This window comes from Cibotium barometz, chromosome 9, assembly GCF_041138505.1.
Source record: "Cibotium barometz isolate CiBa-2024 chromosome 9, ASM4113850v1, whole genome shotgun sequence".
In the NCBI taxonomy this organism is placed as follows: domain Eukaryota; kingdom Viridiplantae; phylum Streptophyta; class Polypodiopsida; order Cyatheales; family Cibotiaceae; genus Cibotium; species Cibotium barometz.
Window position 1 is genome coordinate 53,716,291 of NC_141054.1, and position 16,599 is coordinate 53,732,889.

A 16,599-nucleotide genomic window follows, 5' to 3' on the forward strand; every position below is an offset into this window, starting at 1 on the left:
ATAGAACTGTACACCGGATTGGGTCCCAAATTACCCACTGAAGAGCCCCTCCTATTGCTAGGAGTATTTGCTTTATTAACTTTGAAGAGAATGACTTTGGACTGTAGATAGGCCAAACACAAGATCTCTTAAAGACCAAGAGTTGGGCTGAACTGTACACGGCTGTAGAAGCACCAATGATGACCGATCTCAAGCCTATGTACTCTTCCCAATGGAATGTAGGAAGGCTGCAAATCTGAGGCTGAGATATGGGCTGATTGGGACTGGTTCTAGGCTATGAATGAATGCTGAAAATGAATGAATGTGTTCTGCAATGATCTAGATAGTCTGTATACATATGAATGCTATGCAAAATGCAAAGCATGTCCTGATGCAAACTCTAAGGCTTCTATGACTTCTATATGCATGAATGATTCTCTCAAAGTGGGTTAAGGGACTTTGACTGACTAACTGACTCTCTAAGGCTGAGGAATGACCTACGTAGCTCGTGCCTAACATATCCTAGACTGATGATTACAATGGGGTCACGGCGTACGACGAATATCAAATCCTGAAGGGTTCTACTATTGTACAGTGTTGCACTGATGATGATCCGTCTTGTCACCATGCACTACAGTGCAGAGTGCGTGTGGCACTACATCAACGCCAAAACGTCTATCTTAGGCGTTACAGAGATTCAATACTTGGGCTACATCATCAGTTTCTCCGAGATTCGATTGGACCCCACAAAGGTTCAAGAGATCTTGGATTGGAATATTCCTAAGACTGCCCAAGAGATCCGTTCATTCGTGGGTCTTTGCCAGGCCTACAATTCACATGTTGACCAGTTTTCCAACCTTGCAGCACCTCTCACCGACTTGCTCAATCAACAGTATCCTAGAGAAATTGGAAAGGTCCTTTTATTGGCAAAAAATGAGGCATGATGTTTATTCACATGTTCAAGCCTGTAAGATTTGTCAAAAAGTCAAGATTCCACATATGAAAAAGATTGATTTACTTCAACCTTTGCCTATTTTCAACGAACCTTTTATCGACATTTCTATGGACTTTGTCGGATCTCTATCAGCATCCACCAAATCTCGCAACACTCAGTTTGTACCATCGTGGATCGCTTTTGTAAGTTCTGCATGCTTATCCCCTGCAAGCACACGGCCACAACCGAGAACGTAGCCCACCTTTTTCTCAATCAATGGTACCCCATTTGTAGTTTGCCTAGCACCATCACATCAAAAAGGGATTCCAAGTTCACCTCACATTTTTGGAGGGCATTTTACGAGAACTTTGATACCAAGTTGCAGTTGTCTGGTGCATTCCATCCACAGACAAATGGCCAGACAAAAATCTACAACCAGTTGGCCTTCGATGTTCTCAAGTCATACTGTCATGACCAGCAATCCAAATGGGAACATTATCTTCCATTGGTCCAAGCCATCTTAAACGACACTCATTCATCCACTGTCAGACGTACTCCGTATGAGGCAGCTTTTGGTTGTTACTTCTCTTCTCTTTTGACAAGAATGGTGTCTCCATCTCCAGAGACTAACAAGACAACGGAATCATTCTCCGAAATCATTGAGTCAGTTAAAGACTGCTTGACCAAAGCCTAGGAAGCTTACATCAGCAGCAGACAGGCAAATAAGTCTAGACGAGATGTCTACTTCAAGAAAGGGGATTGGGTCTATTTGCGTATCATGAAACAGAGACTGAAACAAATGGACAAGCGTTGTTCCAAGTTTTCTTTCTGTAGTTTTGGACCTTTTCCTATAGTTCAAATGCTAAGTGATGTCTCCATGAAGTTAAAGTTGCGTAACAGTTGGACTATGCATGATGTTTTCCATGTTTCTTGGCTAAAACCATGTCAGTCCATAAGTTTTTGATGTTTCAAATGAGCAGCAGCCAGACGTGATTGACGAAGCAGACGTCATTGAGCCTGAGCAAATCCTTCTTCATCATCGGAAACATGGTTCCGGTCAAAGACTCCGACAGTTCTACACGAAGTTCCGAGATCGAGGTACCCATGAAGCAGTTTGGCTAGACGAGGAGTTCTTTCAGGAGTACCCCCAGTTGTTCGTGAACTACTTGGAAGCCATGAACCTACCGCCAAGCTAAGCAGGAGGGAATGTCGCATGCACTCTGCACTATAGTGCATGGTGGACAAGCTGGCTCATCATCAGTGCATCTTGTATATCACTAGAAACCTTTTAAGATATGATTTTGTCGTATGGTGTGGCCCCATTGTAAGCCCCAGTCCGAGACATGTCAAGCACGAGCTATGTAGGTCTTTCCTCAGCCATAGAAGGTCAATCAGTCCAATCCCTTAACCCATTTGAAGAGAATCATTCATTTATGTAGTAGTCAGTAGAATCCATAGGGTTTGCATTTAGATTATGGTCAGCATTGCAAAGCATTCACTTCATGTGCATGCGAATCTTTCCTTAGCCTTTCTACTCTTTGCATGAGCATATGACCCAGTCAGTAGCCTTAAAAGCATTATAAACAGCATACATAGCTTATTTTCCAAGTCATGTTTCATCATGAGGACCAGCCGACTTGCTCTTGAGCAAACTGACCAGCCCTCCCACAACTATATATATATGAAGCTCTTCTCTCATTCATGCATCAATCGATCAATCGATCATCAATCTTCATCCAGGCTGAAACGCATCTCTCTCTCTCTGCGCCTCTCTTGTAGAAAACGCAGCTTCATCCATCCTCTCCTCTTGCGAAAAACGCACCATCCCCAGCCCGCGCGCACAGCCATCTACAGCCATCATTCTCTTGCCCTAGAGCAGTCCCCAAATCAGCCACAGTTTTCAGCCCTTGAACAGCCCCTTGGAAGAGTGCATTGGCATCGAGATTGGTCATCATTCTCTTGCCCTAGAGCAGTCCCCTTTCTCAGCCACAGTTTTCAGCCCTTGAACAGCCCCTTGGAAGAGTGCATTGGCATCGAGATTGGTCATCTTTGGTGCTTCTATGACGACTTGTATGGGCATATGCATGGGCGATACGGACGCGTGTATGGAGCTATACGAACATGTGCAGAGCTGTACCGACTGAAATTTTCAAAAACCCTAAAACTGCTCCAAAAACCCTAAAAACTGCTTTTTGGAGGTTTTTATCGCTAGAAAACCATTAAAACAAGTTTTATATCAATTTTCTTGCCAGAAAGAGCTTTTACATGGTTTTCTTCATCGACAAGGCTATAGGAGTTGTGGAGATTACTCATGGGATGAGTGAGTGATTCTTGGACTTGAACCATAGTTGTCACAATACGAAAATACGATACCATACGGGAATTTTTGATACAATATGAAAATTTGGGATACCGTACGATAAAATACGGTTTTTTTCTTTTAACACTTACAAACTATGGAGCTTCAAGCTTGAATGTGAGGGAAGGTTGGGAGGGGAGGAGTCTACAGTGCTTGAGGAACCAGAACATGGAGATGTGTCTCTCCAATTGGATCTCCCAATTGTCTCCAAAAAAGAGCCTGCACAGGTAATGCGATACCAAAGTTCTCCCAGTGTAGCGTTTATGACTAAGGGACCGTCCTTGCACAAATACGGGCAGTGCATCTAGGGTGATAGGTTTAGGGACTCCTCTGTAGATCAAAACGGCCCTGTCCAAATCTTCTCCCTCGTACATAACTTGAGGATTTGACTGTATAGCCTACCTATACCAGGGATCTCTAAGTGATGTAGCTCATCCTACCACTCAAGTGTATACTATCAGTCTACCTTGCCAGATTTTTTAGGTCTCTCAACAACCAAATATAAAATACTGAGTGGACACGAAAGTTGCGAAGTATTGGGGGCATTTGGGATCTTCATTGAGCAGGATCCCTATTTTTTTGAGCATTTGGAATTTTTTCTCAAGGGGTGTGTGTGTGGGGGGGGGAGACTCGTACCGTACGGTACCATACCGTACGAACCGTATAGTACGAATAGGTTCATACTAGGTACGAGAAACAACCATGACTTGAACTTGGACTTGAACTTGGATTTGGACTTGGAACTTGGACTTGGATTTGAACTTGGACTCGAACCTACACTTGGGGTTGGATTGGAACTTGGACTTCGATTCATTGGATTTGGATATTGGATAAGGTACTAGCCCGATGAGAGTTTCTTGTGGGTCATCCCCGTGGTGTGCTCGGCATCAGAGATCTCGTGCCTCGACATCGACCTGGACTTGGATATCCTACATCGACATATCTATTTGTTTTGTATTCATTGATTGTATTGATCTTGGCCAAAGTGCCTGTGGATTGTTCCTGAATAAATTCCTGAAAGGGGGCAGGGCCTATTCCCCGCACAGTGTGGTGTATTGTGCAAGATCCCTATATCCTTCTTTCTTTCCCCTCTCTCTATCTTTACCTTTTGGACACATGGCTGAATCTATTACGGCACGCCCCGCCAGGCTTACATGGTATCAGAGCAGGATTTCTCTTGAAGAAACTTTCTTGGGATGACAGAGCCATGTCAAGAGAAGAGGGAAACCAACAGCCTAATGAAGCAAACAACTATCAGGCCGATCCAGGACTTCAGGATGGGAACCAAGGCCGTCAATCCATTACTCATGAGACCGCGGCCATGTCATCAACAGGGTACCAAGACTTTCAGCAATTCAGACGATTTCTCAGAGACAGAATTCCTTGCTTGGAGAGCCAAGAAGGAACAGGACCATAGAAGGGCTCAGATGTTTCAAGATTTCATCAAGGACCGAGCCACCGAAGGCGAAGGAGTTGAAGCTGCTAAAGCCTATCTTCGTGCTAAAGGAGTCACCATTGCAGAAGGATCTACAGCTACCCGATCTATTTCTCAGGGAGGAAACAAGGACGCTATTCCCAGGCTTGCTCTCTCAGATACAGCCTCCTCGGGACGGTCAAGGGAAAGGAAGCCAAAGAGATCGGAAGATCATCAAATTGACATCATGCCAAGAAGTTCGATGAGTGGTTTGAAGTGGTGCTTAGCCCATTGTATGTTTCAACAAATAAAGCCGTGGAATCTTTGTGGACCAAAGTTGAAACAGAATCGTTTGAAGCAATGAAACTTTATGCTAGCAAAGGACCTGTGTTGGTTATTCTAGACCTTTTTGTGGTTGAACATGATGAGATTGCATTGCAGCAATCTTGAACCAAGAAGGCCATGTTGTGACCTATGAACGTCAAAGACAACAAGGTAGCAGATGCATTCTCTCTGTCACGTGCATCCCGCACTTGGATGCCACGTAGGCATATCTTTACAAAAGGTGCAGGACCTGGGATGGTAAACTGGTCCCATGTGAGCCCAGTCCGGGACGAGTCAGCTAGGGATCCATCCCAGTTGTCCAAGGTCAAGTGTGCATTGTCCTGCACAGGAGTCCAAGGTCAGGTGTGCACTGTCCTGCACATGAAACAGTGCCGGTCCGCACTGTGAGTCTCCCTCTGGAATGATGACAGTGATTCTGTGTATCTGGTATGGTACTGGATGCCAAATCATTGTGTAGGTAGTTAGGGTTTGCTTTTAGGAAAAGGGGCCAGCCCATAGGGCTACCCCAAGTCTTTGTGTGGGCATGGGGACAGAGTGAAACCACCCCCATGAGGGCTAGGAAGGCCCTGGCTAAACCCACCAGCCATGGAGGGGCTGTAGGATAGCCCTAGGGGCAGGCTAGGGGAAGCATACAGGATATGCAGCCTTTATATGGCTGCAGGGCAAGTATGGGGCAGCCCATACAGGCTGCCCAGCCCCCAAACTGCTTGCAAAACAATGCCCAGCCCCTTAGTATTCAGGTGCCTAGTGTCCGGCCATCAAGGGAAATGATGCGCAGATTTTATGTGATTTATTCAGCATTTAATGCTGATTTTACAGTCGTGGGCAGAAAATATGCTGGCCGCCTGGATTAATGCTGGCCGACTACTATTAGTTGGTAGTATAAATAGGTGAGCCCATAATCGATTGAGTTATCTCATAATTCACCAAGTGCTAAGGCAATCAAGGGCCAAGACAGCCAAGGAGTGCTAACGCAAAGGGGTGAAGGACTGCAGGTCAAGGGTAGAGTTATCTCACCCAAGAAAGGTCAAGTTTTCTGTATTTTCTTTTCAGATTTGCATCATTCTAATAAAGCAAATACACCATTCGTGGTGCGGGCCCTACAAAGGGTATTTGGGACCCAATATTATGTGTCATCTCCTCTCTCCCTCTCTCTCTCTCTGTTTTCTGCACATCTTCAATCAGTTTGGTGCGTTAATTCCGTCGTGAAAAGTGTGCTGATTTTTGAGCATTGAAGTTACCGATCTCCCCCGAAGCTTCCACATGTTACAGTGGTATCAAAGCCTACTTCAAGTGCAAAGATTCAGCAAAGAAACCAGAATTTTTTCTTGCTCGTGTGGTTGGTTTTCAGACACCGGTGGACTACCCCTTTCGGAGTGACTCCTATCCCTCGAAGGACGGTTGGTTTCCGGCCTCCGGAAGTCTCCCACACACATAGTGGATGGTCAAACTACGCTCCAGAAGGGAAGTGCGTTTTCCTGCTATGGCGAGCTTCAACGACGAGAGAGACCAACTTGGGACCAGAGTGCACCAGGCAGCCCAGCTAGGGCACCAGGCTTGAGTGTTATAGATATGTTCCAGCAAATGATGTGAGCAATCGCAAACCAGACGACCAAGTTGGAAGAGCAGAAGGCGCAAATCCAGGCTCTGGAAGAGCGTACCCGTTCTCCAGCGTCGCGTTTTCCATCTCCTCCTCCCTCTCCTTCCATATCCCAGATTCCAGATCTTCCACACAGGGACCCTCTCGTGGAGTCACAACCGCAGCCGAGCTCTTTGCTTGAGTTGCAAATGCATGTTACGACCCTGTGTTTTTCCCTCTGGACAACAAGCAGGTGGGCACGGGCACGGGATGGACAGTATGAACAGGCATCAGTTTGGATATAAAAAGGAAACCCATATATGGTGGCCAGCCCAAGTGTGAAAGGGGACAAAAGGGATTTTTAAGTTTATAAGGTTTTAAAACCTTAGAAGGCTTAAAATATTATTATTTTTGAAGTATGCATTTTTGCTATGTTGCTTTTGGGCTTTTTGGAGACAAGCGAAGTAAATCGCAGCCTGGTTATAAAAGTGAAGGTGGCGGAGATTCTGGTGTGGATCATCATCGTAAGACGTGTGGTCATCGGCGGATCGCCGGGTGGTCATCATATGGTCGTCATGTAGTAGCGTGTGTAATACGCTGGCGCATCTCTCTTCGCGAGCAAGCCATGTGCTGATGTGTGTATGGGCTGCAGCTTTACAGGCTGCTTGTACGTGTGGTACAGGCTACTGTACGTGTGATACAGGCTGCGCATACATGTGGTACAGGTCTGCAGTACACAAGCAATCAGGCGCACCCTCTGTGCATCAAGTCGGCGATTGCATGAGACAGGTTGGAGGAGGCGGACTGTACTAGGACAGCAGTGCACATGTGGGCTGAGGAGTCTTCCTCACGTGTTTTTCCCATAGTTACCACGGAACGTCGTTCCGCCTTCCTGGAACGTCGGAACGCCGTTCCGGGCAAAGGCACGTTCCCGGAACGTCCTGAAACGTTCCAAAAAAAAAAATTAATAGTTTTGCTTGCAGAAATGTATGTTCATGTCTTGGGGGAGCAAATATTATGAAGCATATTTGGCTATCCGTATACAAAAAGTTACATTTTTTTGTGTCATATGCTGACATGTCATATGACGTGGCGTTCCGCGACGTTCCCAATCCGCTCCCGTTCCCGTTCCCGCTCCCGTTCTAGCATCCAACGTTCCTGGAACGTTCCCGTTCCGCGGTAACTATGGTTTTTCCTTACTCTCTTGGGAGGAGGCGCAGAGTTGCAGACTGATGCAGAAGGTGGTGCAGGCAGGAGCGTACTTGTGCCGGCGGAGAGCTTCAAAGGACTCCTTGGGCTATGCTCTAGAAGACATCAAGGGCTTGCCCTCTTCCCTATGCAGTGTGGGCGAACACTCGCAGGTGTGTATATGTGCCAGTGGGCGCTCGTGCGTGCACATGGGTTGTTGGAGGAGGTACTACTGCTCTCGACTGCTGTTGTGGCGGCTTTGTGTGGATTGTACGGGCGAGCAGGGCTACTGTTGATGCTCCTGCTGTTATTGTACGACCGTACTGCTATTTTAAACCATGGGGTGCAGGCCCTACTGAAGAGATTGGGAAACAGAGGAACAAGTTAAGATGCACAGGATGATGTTCTTGGAAGAGATGTGTTGTTACTCTTCATCTTGGACTTATGTGTATTCGGGGATGGCTTGACATGTCCTCTATCTTTCTCTCACTGGGTTTTTGGCAACCGTGATTGGATGGTTATCTGTCATGAAAATAGGACATTGGTTTTCGAGAAGAAACAGGACTTTGGTATCGAGGAAACAGGCCTATGGTTATGGGATACAGGTCTATGGTTTATCGGATACAGGTCTTTGGTTTCATATGGAAAGCATGTATGTGGATTCATGTGAACAGGTTCTAGTTTCTAGAGGTTACATGCAAGCTGTGACTATAGGGAAGGACATATGGTTTGGTTCAGCCCTACTGCTGTTTGGGAAAGGGTTTGAGAGATCCACGGTAGCGATGGAGAAGACCTTTTCAAGCAGGGAGGTGTTGTACAGGTGTACCTTCTCTATGGAATGCTTTGCTATAATAACAAGAGTTCTCTATTGGAAGTCCTGGGTGAAAGCTTCGAGGGATCCTATTGGTAGAGGATTCTACGAGTTGTAATATGTACTCAAATTTTGTTCAAGTAAAGAAATACTGCAAGGGGTGCCACTGGGTTTTGGGGCCAATCGGTGTCCTTGTACTATTTGCAAGAGCACTCTAGCTCCCCCCTGTTTATTTCTTTTCCAGGTCCCCATGGGTGATGAAGTGTTTTGTGTGCGAGTGTTTGTTTCATCGCCGGTCAGATTTCTGAAGGCCGATTTCAATGCGTGCATTGGAGATCCGACAACGTGAAGATGAAGCCATGCGACGCGTAGAACATGAGCGTTACCTTAAAGCTTTGGACACCAGATTGACACCAGCGTCGCTCTCGAATCTTTTTCCCGAGAAAATGAACTTCAGTAAATATAATGGTAAACTCGACCCCACAACTCTTTATTCATGGTTGCATCAGTTTGAAGCTTACTTTGCCGCAGTTAGGAAGACAGATACTGACAGAGTGATCTTAGCCAGTTGGTACTTGGAAGGTGAGGCCATTCCTTGGTGGACTCAATGGGCTCATGCCCACACCTGATTAGGTATGGCAGCTTATGTGTGGGACGAGTTTGTCCGTGACCTTAAGCAGCGGTTTCTACCGCCCCACTACCTTGAGCAACTCGGAGACGAGTTCAGGGGAGCGCGTCAAAACGCACAACTAGTCCTTCAGTTTGCCAATAGAATTTCGACTTTATGTTTGCAATTAGGCTTATCTGATTTGAACAAGAAAGGGCAGTTTTTGTATGGCCTTGACACGCAAATCCAATGGAAGGTGCGTATGTTTAGGCCAGCCACCTTTGACGCACTCTCGCTTGCACAGAGTGCAGAAATGAAGCATAATGGTGGCAAGCCCAAGACTTCCCAGCCCGCTTCTCCCAAAGCTACTACCTCGGGGGGAAAGGCCAGAACCAGACGGAGTCTTCCCCAAGATAGAGCCTGGGAGCCTCTGGCTCCAAGAACTCGAACAATGCGTCTAAGCTTACTCCAGACCAGAAAGCAGAGGCAGGCAAGACAGGTGGCAAGTTAAGTGCTGAGAAGCTTTCTCAGTACAAGGAGGAGGGCAGATGTTTCTTTTGTCATACAAAAGGACTTTACTTCTCGGGAGTGTCCTAAGAAGCCTCTAAAGCCCGCCGCCGCTACCTCCACAGCTTCCGTGGTGAGCTCAGCTCCCACACAGACCCCAGTGGCTGTCCCTAGTTCTTCAAATCCCGGTGCTTCACTTGGAGCAATTATTAGCTGGGAGCTCGAAGATAAGTCGAAGGGCGCCCATGACCATAAGTGTGAGCCAGGAATTCCGAACTTTCCGCTCATAAGCCACTTGCAGGCTAAGCAAGCAGTCAAGAAAGGCACACATTGTGCGATGTTATACATCCAGACAGCCCAGACAGAGGCCAGTGCCTCCAAGAAGTACTCCGCTCTCCATGAAAAGCTCCAGAAGATTTTTCTTCAGGACAGTCTCCCTCCCCAGCTCCCCCCGTCCAGACCAGGGACCACAAGATTGACCTCCTCCCAGGCTATGAACCCCCGAGTAAGTTTCCGTATCGCCTTTCCAAGGCAATGGAATCGGAGTTGGACCGCCAACTGTAGAATTGTTGCAATCTGGCTTCATCCGCCCCAGCGTGTCGCCATTTGCAGACCGATCTTATTTGTCAAGAAGAAAGATGGGTCTTCTCGATTGTGTGTCAATTATCGTCCACTCAATAAGCTGACTATCAAGAGTAGATTCCCGATGCCTCGAATAGATTATATTCTTGAGAGGCTAAATGGAGCAAAGGTGTTCTCGAAACTTGATTTAAAGAGTGGGTACCACCAGGTGAGGATTGTGGAGGGGGACATCCCCAAGACAACCTTCCGTACGGAACGGGCCCACTATGAATTTGTGGCCATGCCATTTGACTTGACGAACGCCCCAACTACATTTAACCGCATGATGATGTGTGTTTACCGGGATTTGATTGGAAAGTGTGTGTTCATATTTCTGGACGACATACTGGTATTTTGAGCCACGGTTGAGCAGCATGACATTGATGTGGAGAAAGTCCTTAAGTTGCTGGAAAGCAACGAGCTCTACGTCAATGAAAAGAAGTTGGAATTTTATCTGTTCCAGGTGCACTACTTGGGATACATAATTAGTGCCGAAGGCATTCGACTTGATCTTGCTAAAGTGGCCGAGATTGTCAATTGGGAAATACCTCAAACAGCCTATGACATCAGATCCTTTGTGGGTATATGTAGGCATACTCCACCCACATAGACAAGTTTTCTGACCTCTCGGCAGATCTCACCGATCTGCTAAAGGGAGTGAAGACAAGATGGCAATGGATTCGAATGACTCCACGAGCGTTGGAGGCATTCAAGAACCTCAAGGTGGCTTTATCACAAGCGCCTTGTTTCGCACTTGCCTCATGGGACGAACCATTTGAGGTGATCACCGATGCGAGTAACATCGCAATTGGTGGTGTTACAACAAAATGGTCATCCAGTAGCTTACATGTGTAACGCGCGGAAGCTCTGGGTAGTCTTCTTTCAGCCTAAACACTCTTGAAAACCTTCTGATGCAAAAACGCAGGTAGAGAGAGAGTAGAGAGAGAGAGTGAGAAGTGCTGGAATTTCAGTATATACTATGGTACAAAAAGGTACATATCTTTGCAGCCCTTGGCTGCCCTCTTGAAAAGGTGATAACACACCTAAAATCTGCCCTAGACTAGGATCCTACTGACTCAAACCCCTAGTGGGTTGAATGGTTAAGACATTGAGCAAGGGTGCCTTTATATAGGCCTTGGGATCCTTTAGAAACTGGCCGACTGCTGGTCGGCCAGCAGCCTTGCCATAAAATACCAAAACGCATGCTTCTTTAGATGCTCTTCACTTTATGATGCGCTTCAGCCCCTGACCCCTTCTGGAATCAGCCGACTCCTCCTACAGCCAGCCGACTCACTTCTGCAGCCAGCCGACTGCACTTATCTGGATCAAGGTTTGCTCCAAGTCCTGCTCCATGTCCATCTTCTACTGGTTCATGTTCTTTATCTGCTTGCCCCGTCTGGATTTAGTCTTGAGAAGGTCCATGGCATTGCTGATGCACACGACAACATGTCTCGTAAGTTACTGACTGCAGAGAAAAATTACTCAGTCTACGATCGTGAACTCCTTGCAGTTATACAGGCCTTGAAACATTGGAAACATTTTCTTTATGGCCGTGACTTTGAGGTTCGCACTGACCATCAGGCATTACGTTGGATTCAGACAATGCCAAGTGCACAGTGGAGTGACCGACAACACCGCTGGAGCCGGATATTCTAGCAATTCAGTGGTATGATTGAGTACCTTCCAGGAAAGGCCAATCCACTGGCAAATGCTTTGAGTAGGAAGGGACAGGTGACTTCAATTCAGACCACTAGACTCGATCTTGTTGGTACAGGACTAGATGACATGAAGCACACGTACGCGGATTCTGTCCCCGCTCAGTGTGGTGTATTGTGCAAGATCCCTATACCCTTCTTTCTCTCCCCTCTCTCTCTCTCTTATGTTTACCTCTTGGACTCATGGTTGAATCTGTCACGACACGCCCCGCTGGGCTTACAACTTCTGTTGGCTGACCTATGCCTAAACATCACATATAAGCACTTAGTCTCATTATCAAGTCATTTGATTCGGTTCATTCAGCAATCATCACTCTCATTCATCAGTAGTAGATATGTAGAAGGGCCAGGGTCACCCCTATGGGGCTAACCAAGGCCTAACCCATGTACAAGCATTCATCAACCTTTTTGTACCATATATAGATAAAGAAAACCCTGAGACCTATCTCTCTCTTCTTCTCTCTCCTTTGTCTTAATTATCTCATTGATTAGCATCAAAGTTCTTAATCAAGCTTAGGACTGTGGATCAGTACAACAAGGCTTCCATGCATGCAACAGCTAAGGACATCAATGATTCTTAAGGGAGGAAGTATGTTACGTCCCAAGGCTAACCAGAGTTAAGACCTTCAGGTTAGATTCACCTTAGCATAGGGATAAGGCATCTTAAGTGGGGGTTAGTAGCTTTTATGAGGCGCGCTATATTTGGCTCCTAGTTTATAGGAGGCCTATATAAGTGACTTTATGAGTCAATTTGAGGGAGAGCTCCTCAAACCTGGACTTGAGGCCTTGAGACTACTCCGTACTTACATCCAATGGGTGTGTACTGGTGGTATGGGACACTAGGGCCTTTGCAACTGGAGCCATGTCTCTGATGCTACTATCGCCCTGTGCTAGAGGGTGATCCTAAATAGCTCTATGGTTGGGCGGTGAGCTAGATGCATGCGTCTTTGTGTGTTTTCCTTTTTTGTTTATACTTAATCGCAGGGTCTGTTAACATAGGGGCTTTACAACTAGTGTGACTAGTAGTCTCCATTTCCAATGTGATTGGAACCTCCTAGTGTGACTTATTGAAATATACAAGTGAATAGGGTGTGTGCGGGAACAAGCCCTTGGTTAGAGGCTATAAAAGAGAATGTGTAAATGTGAAAGAACCTGTGAAAAGGTGAGGAAGAATCTACTGGAGAGAATAAAGGGTAGCATGAGAAGATTTAGGAAGTGTGGAGATATTCTGGGAAAAGTGAGAGGTGGAGAGAATCAAGCAAAAGAGGTGGAGATATTCTGGGAGAGGTGGAGTGAATCAAGGAGAAATCAGTGGGATTAGATACTTGGATGTAAACTCTATAAATTGAGGCATTGCCCTAATGAGAACTTGCTGGTTTTTGATTATCCATGCCTACATTAATCTATTTGTTAATTATCCACTAATTACGTCTTAATTATTTGCTAATCACTTTATTAATAATGTTGATTCTAGTGTTTGATCCACCATAGCTCATCACATTGCTCTAATTTCAACATGGTATCAGAGCCATGCCTAGAATCCATCAGGTTTATGAGCCCATTATCTAATTAATTAGAATTAGTAGATAATTAAAAATTAATCAAAATTTTAGTTAGTTTTTAACTAGCCTCTGTACCCCCAGCCAGTGGAGGAGCTCCCTCTCCTTGCACACATCAAATTACGCCAAGCCCTTTTAGGTACACAAACTAGACTCAAGGGGCTACAAGCACCTCAAAGGAATTGAACCCATTCAGTACAAATCGCCGGCGGCAGCACGTTTTGCAGGCGCCGTTTTTCAGAAGGGAATTTGATATTTCTTCTTGCTCAGTTCAAATGGCCCTAATTCCTCTTGGCCCAAGGTGTTTTCAAGCATGCTCTACAAGCTGGTTAAGACAAAATTCAATTTCATCAATTCTACAGTGAGATCCAAGCTCTTCATCCAATCTGCAGGTGACTTTGGTAAAACAGAGATTAAGCTTTCAATATTTGGTCAAATCTTGTGTTTATTGGCTTAATCCTCTACTAGACTCATTGCTATTGATGGCTTTGAAAGCATTTGAGCTCATTTGAAGTATAAGACACCAGATCTGGACTCCCCGTATACTCTGTTTTCTACACACAAAACACTGGATTAATTTGCTAATCACTAATTAATTTGCTAATCAATGATTAATCAATGCTAATCACTGTATTTTGGTGCAATTGAGAGTTCAAATTAACCATTAGGTATCTGATACAGATCCCTATAACTTCAGATTGCAATTCGAAGTTGGTTTGATACTCCAACCATCCCGTACAAATTGGTTACCCTTGATTTAATGTAATTTCTGGTAAAATTGTGCTGATAAAATTGTGATAATCATCATTTTGCATTTAACCCTTGGTTAATGCCTGTAAATCTCACTCAAAATCAAGATTATTCACAGCCAGAGTTGCATTTGGGAATGTGCATAAGAATGAATGCTATACGCATTATGTATTGGGCACATTGCATCAGTGTAAAAATGGGATCAGACACTGCCCTTGCCAGAATAAGGCAAGAGGTAAGACCTCCCGCATAAATTTGGGTTTGCATTGCATAATGATACAAGATAAACATAAAAAACCCAAAGGAACTATCAGCAAAACATTGAAACATGTTGCTCACATGGAGCAAGAAGACCTGACGGACAAGCTCATGGCCCCAACCATGAAAGAAGAAGAATATCTCTTTCTAAGAAGAGGATCCACACCGAGAAGAAGATCTAAAGGAAGAATTGAAGGAAGACATGGACACAAGAAGAGAAGCTGCTCCAAGAAGACTGAAAGAAGAGAAAGACATGGACGCGTGGAGAGAAGCTGCCACGACAAGAAGACTGAAGAAAAGAGAAGATGTGAGGCTCCAAAAAGTGAGGAGCCATGTGAAAATCTCAGAGAGAGAGAGAGAGAGAGAGAGACCCCACAACCCAGTGTAACCTGCCCCAACAAAGTCAAACCACCTCTGAGCCACCGATGATGTAGGCCACGTGGTAGATGTATGTGTGAGCACTTTAGTCAAGGTCGCAGGCAACTATAGTAAGCCTTGGACTTGGTACAGGGTCCAGGTGTGCTAAGTTCACTTGAGGGGAGGAGTGCTAGACACTGGTCGCAGACTATCAAGTAAGGAGGACATAGTGACATGGGACGGGGGGAACGGACCCTAGCGACGGGGAACGCATGGGACGGGGGCGGGATGTCCGCAGGACGGCGGGACGGGGACGGATTCCTGACGACGATGTGAAGATACCGGGAACGCGTTCCGAGAACGTTCCAGAAACGGCGTTCCCTGTCCGTACGGGGACGGTCAAACAGACCGTTGGCGGCAGTTTAGGACCGTTGGCGGGGCGCCAACGGCTATCTATCATGGCCGTTTCCCTTGCGCCACTCCTCCAAGGCTCCAAAGCTTCTTCCTTGAGTCTCTCTCTCCCACATGGCTCCCCTCTTCTTCTATATAAGAGACCTCTACCTCCATGCTCTCCTCAAGCCCTCTCCTCTCCAAGCTCTCCCTCTCCAAGACCCAAGGCTCAAGCTCTCCCTCTCCAAGCTCTCCTTCTCCAAGCTCACCCTCTCCAACCTCTCCTTCTCCAACATCCAAGCTCACCCTCTTCAAGCTCTCCTTCTCCAACATCCAAGCTCTCCCTCTCCAAGCTCAACCTCTCCATTGTCCAAGCTCTCCTTCTCCAACATCTCCATCCCAATTCTCCGTCTTGACTCTTTCTCAAGCTCTACCATCCATCTCAAGCTCTACTCTATCACTATGGCATCCTCTTCTCATCCTTGCTAGTGTGACTAGCATACACTCTCTACCTAGCGTGACTGGCAACAGGTGTGACGGGAACACATGCCCAGGTAGCCTGGAATGGCAATCCTAAGCAACGAACATTAACATAGCTAGAGTCTTTCAAGGCATCAGTTTATGTAGCAAGTTCATCTTCACATGCAAGTCTTCTCAATTGATAGAAAAACCCTTCAGTCGACAAAAGAGGTACACCTAAAAAACAGCTTTTCTGCTTCGCATGGAAGACAAGGAGCAAAACAAACAAGTTTCCTATACAAATCCTAAAGTTGTTGTTTGGATCACAAGAAGAACAGTAAGCGTTTTGGATAATTACCTGTGAGCTCTACATAAGGCAAAAGGTAAAAGCGATAGATAAATGTTTGCCTTCGACCCATTAATCCAAATGTCTCAACCCCTGCTCTCCGAAGCTTACAATGTAAGGGACCCTTTGTATTTGGTTTCACATCTACTCATTTCTGATTGAAAACTGGATGGACAATTGTACCATCATGCATTCTTATAGATAATAGCAAGGGATGAGACAACCTTAGAGACCTCCTTGGATTTAGTCATCCAACCTTTCATTCTTATTGATTATAGCCAACCATAGGTACCTCCTTGGATAGTCATCACCTACCTTTTCATTCTTATAGATTATAGCAAGGGCTAAGACCCACATCAGGTTTTCATGGGCCTCCTCGGATTCCTGCCATGTAAATTAAATACATATTGTTCCCAAAAAA

At 45.8% G+C, this 16,599-nt stretch overlaps 1 protein-coding gene across 6 annotated transcripts in view; it reads right to left on the minus strand.

Moving 5' to 3' along the window:
- LOC147635707 (uncharacterized) overlaps positions 1–16,379 on the minus strand; it is a 143,910-nt gene extending 127,531 nt beyond the window's left edge. For 2 of the 6 annotated variants that reach the window (XM_086803104.1, XM_086803103.1), the window contains exon 1: positions 16,191–16,368. In XM_086803104.1, the coding sequence (XP_086659230.1) occupies positions 16,191–16,251 (61 nt within the window). In that variant the 5' untranslated portion in view covers positions 16,252–16,368. Of the gene's footprint in view, positions 1–16,190 lie in introns of all 6 variants that reach the window. The other 4 variants (XM_086803105.1, XM_086803107.1, XM_086803108.1 and 1 more) reach the window with 4 other exon arrangements.
- Positions 16,380–16,599: the final 220 nt, after the last annotated feature.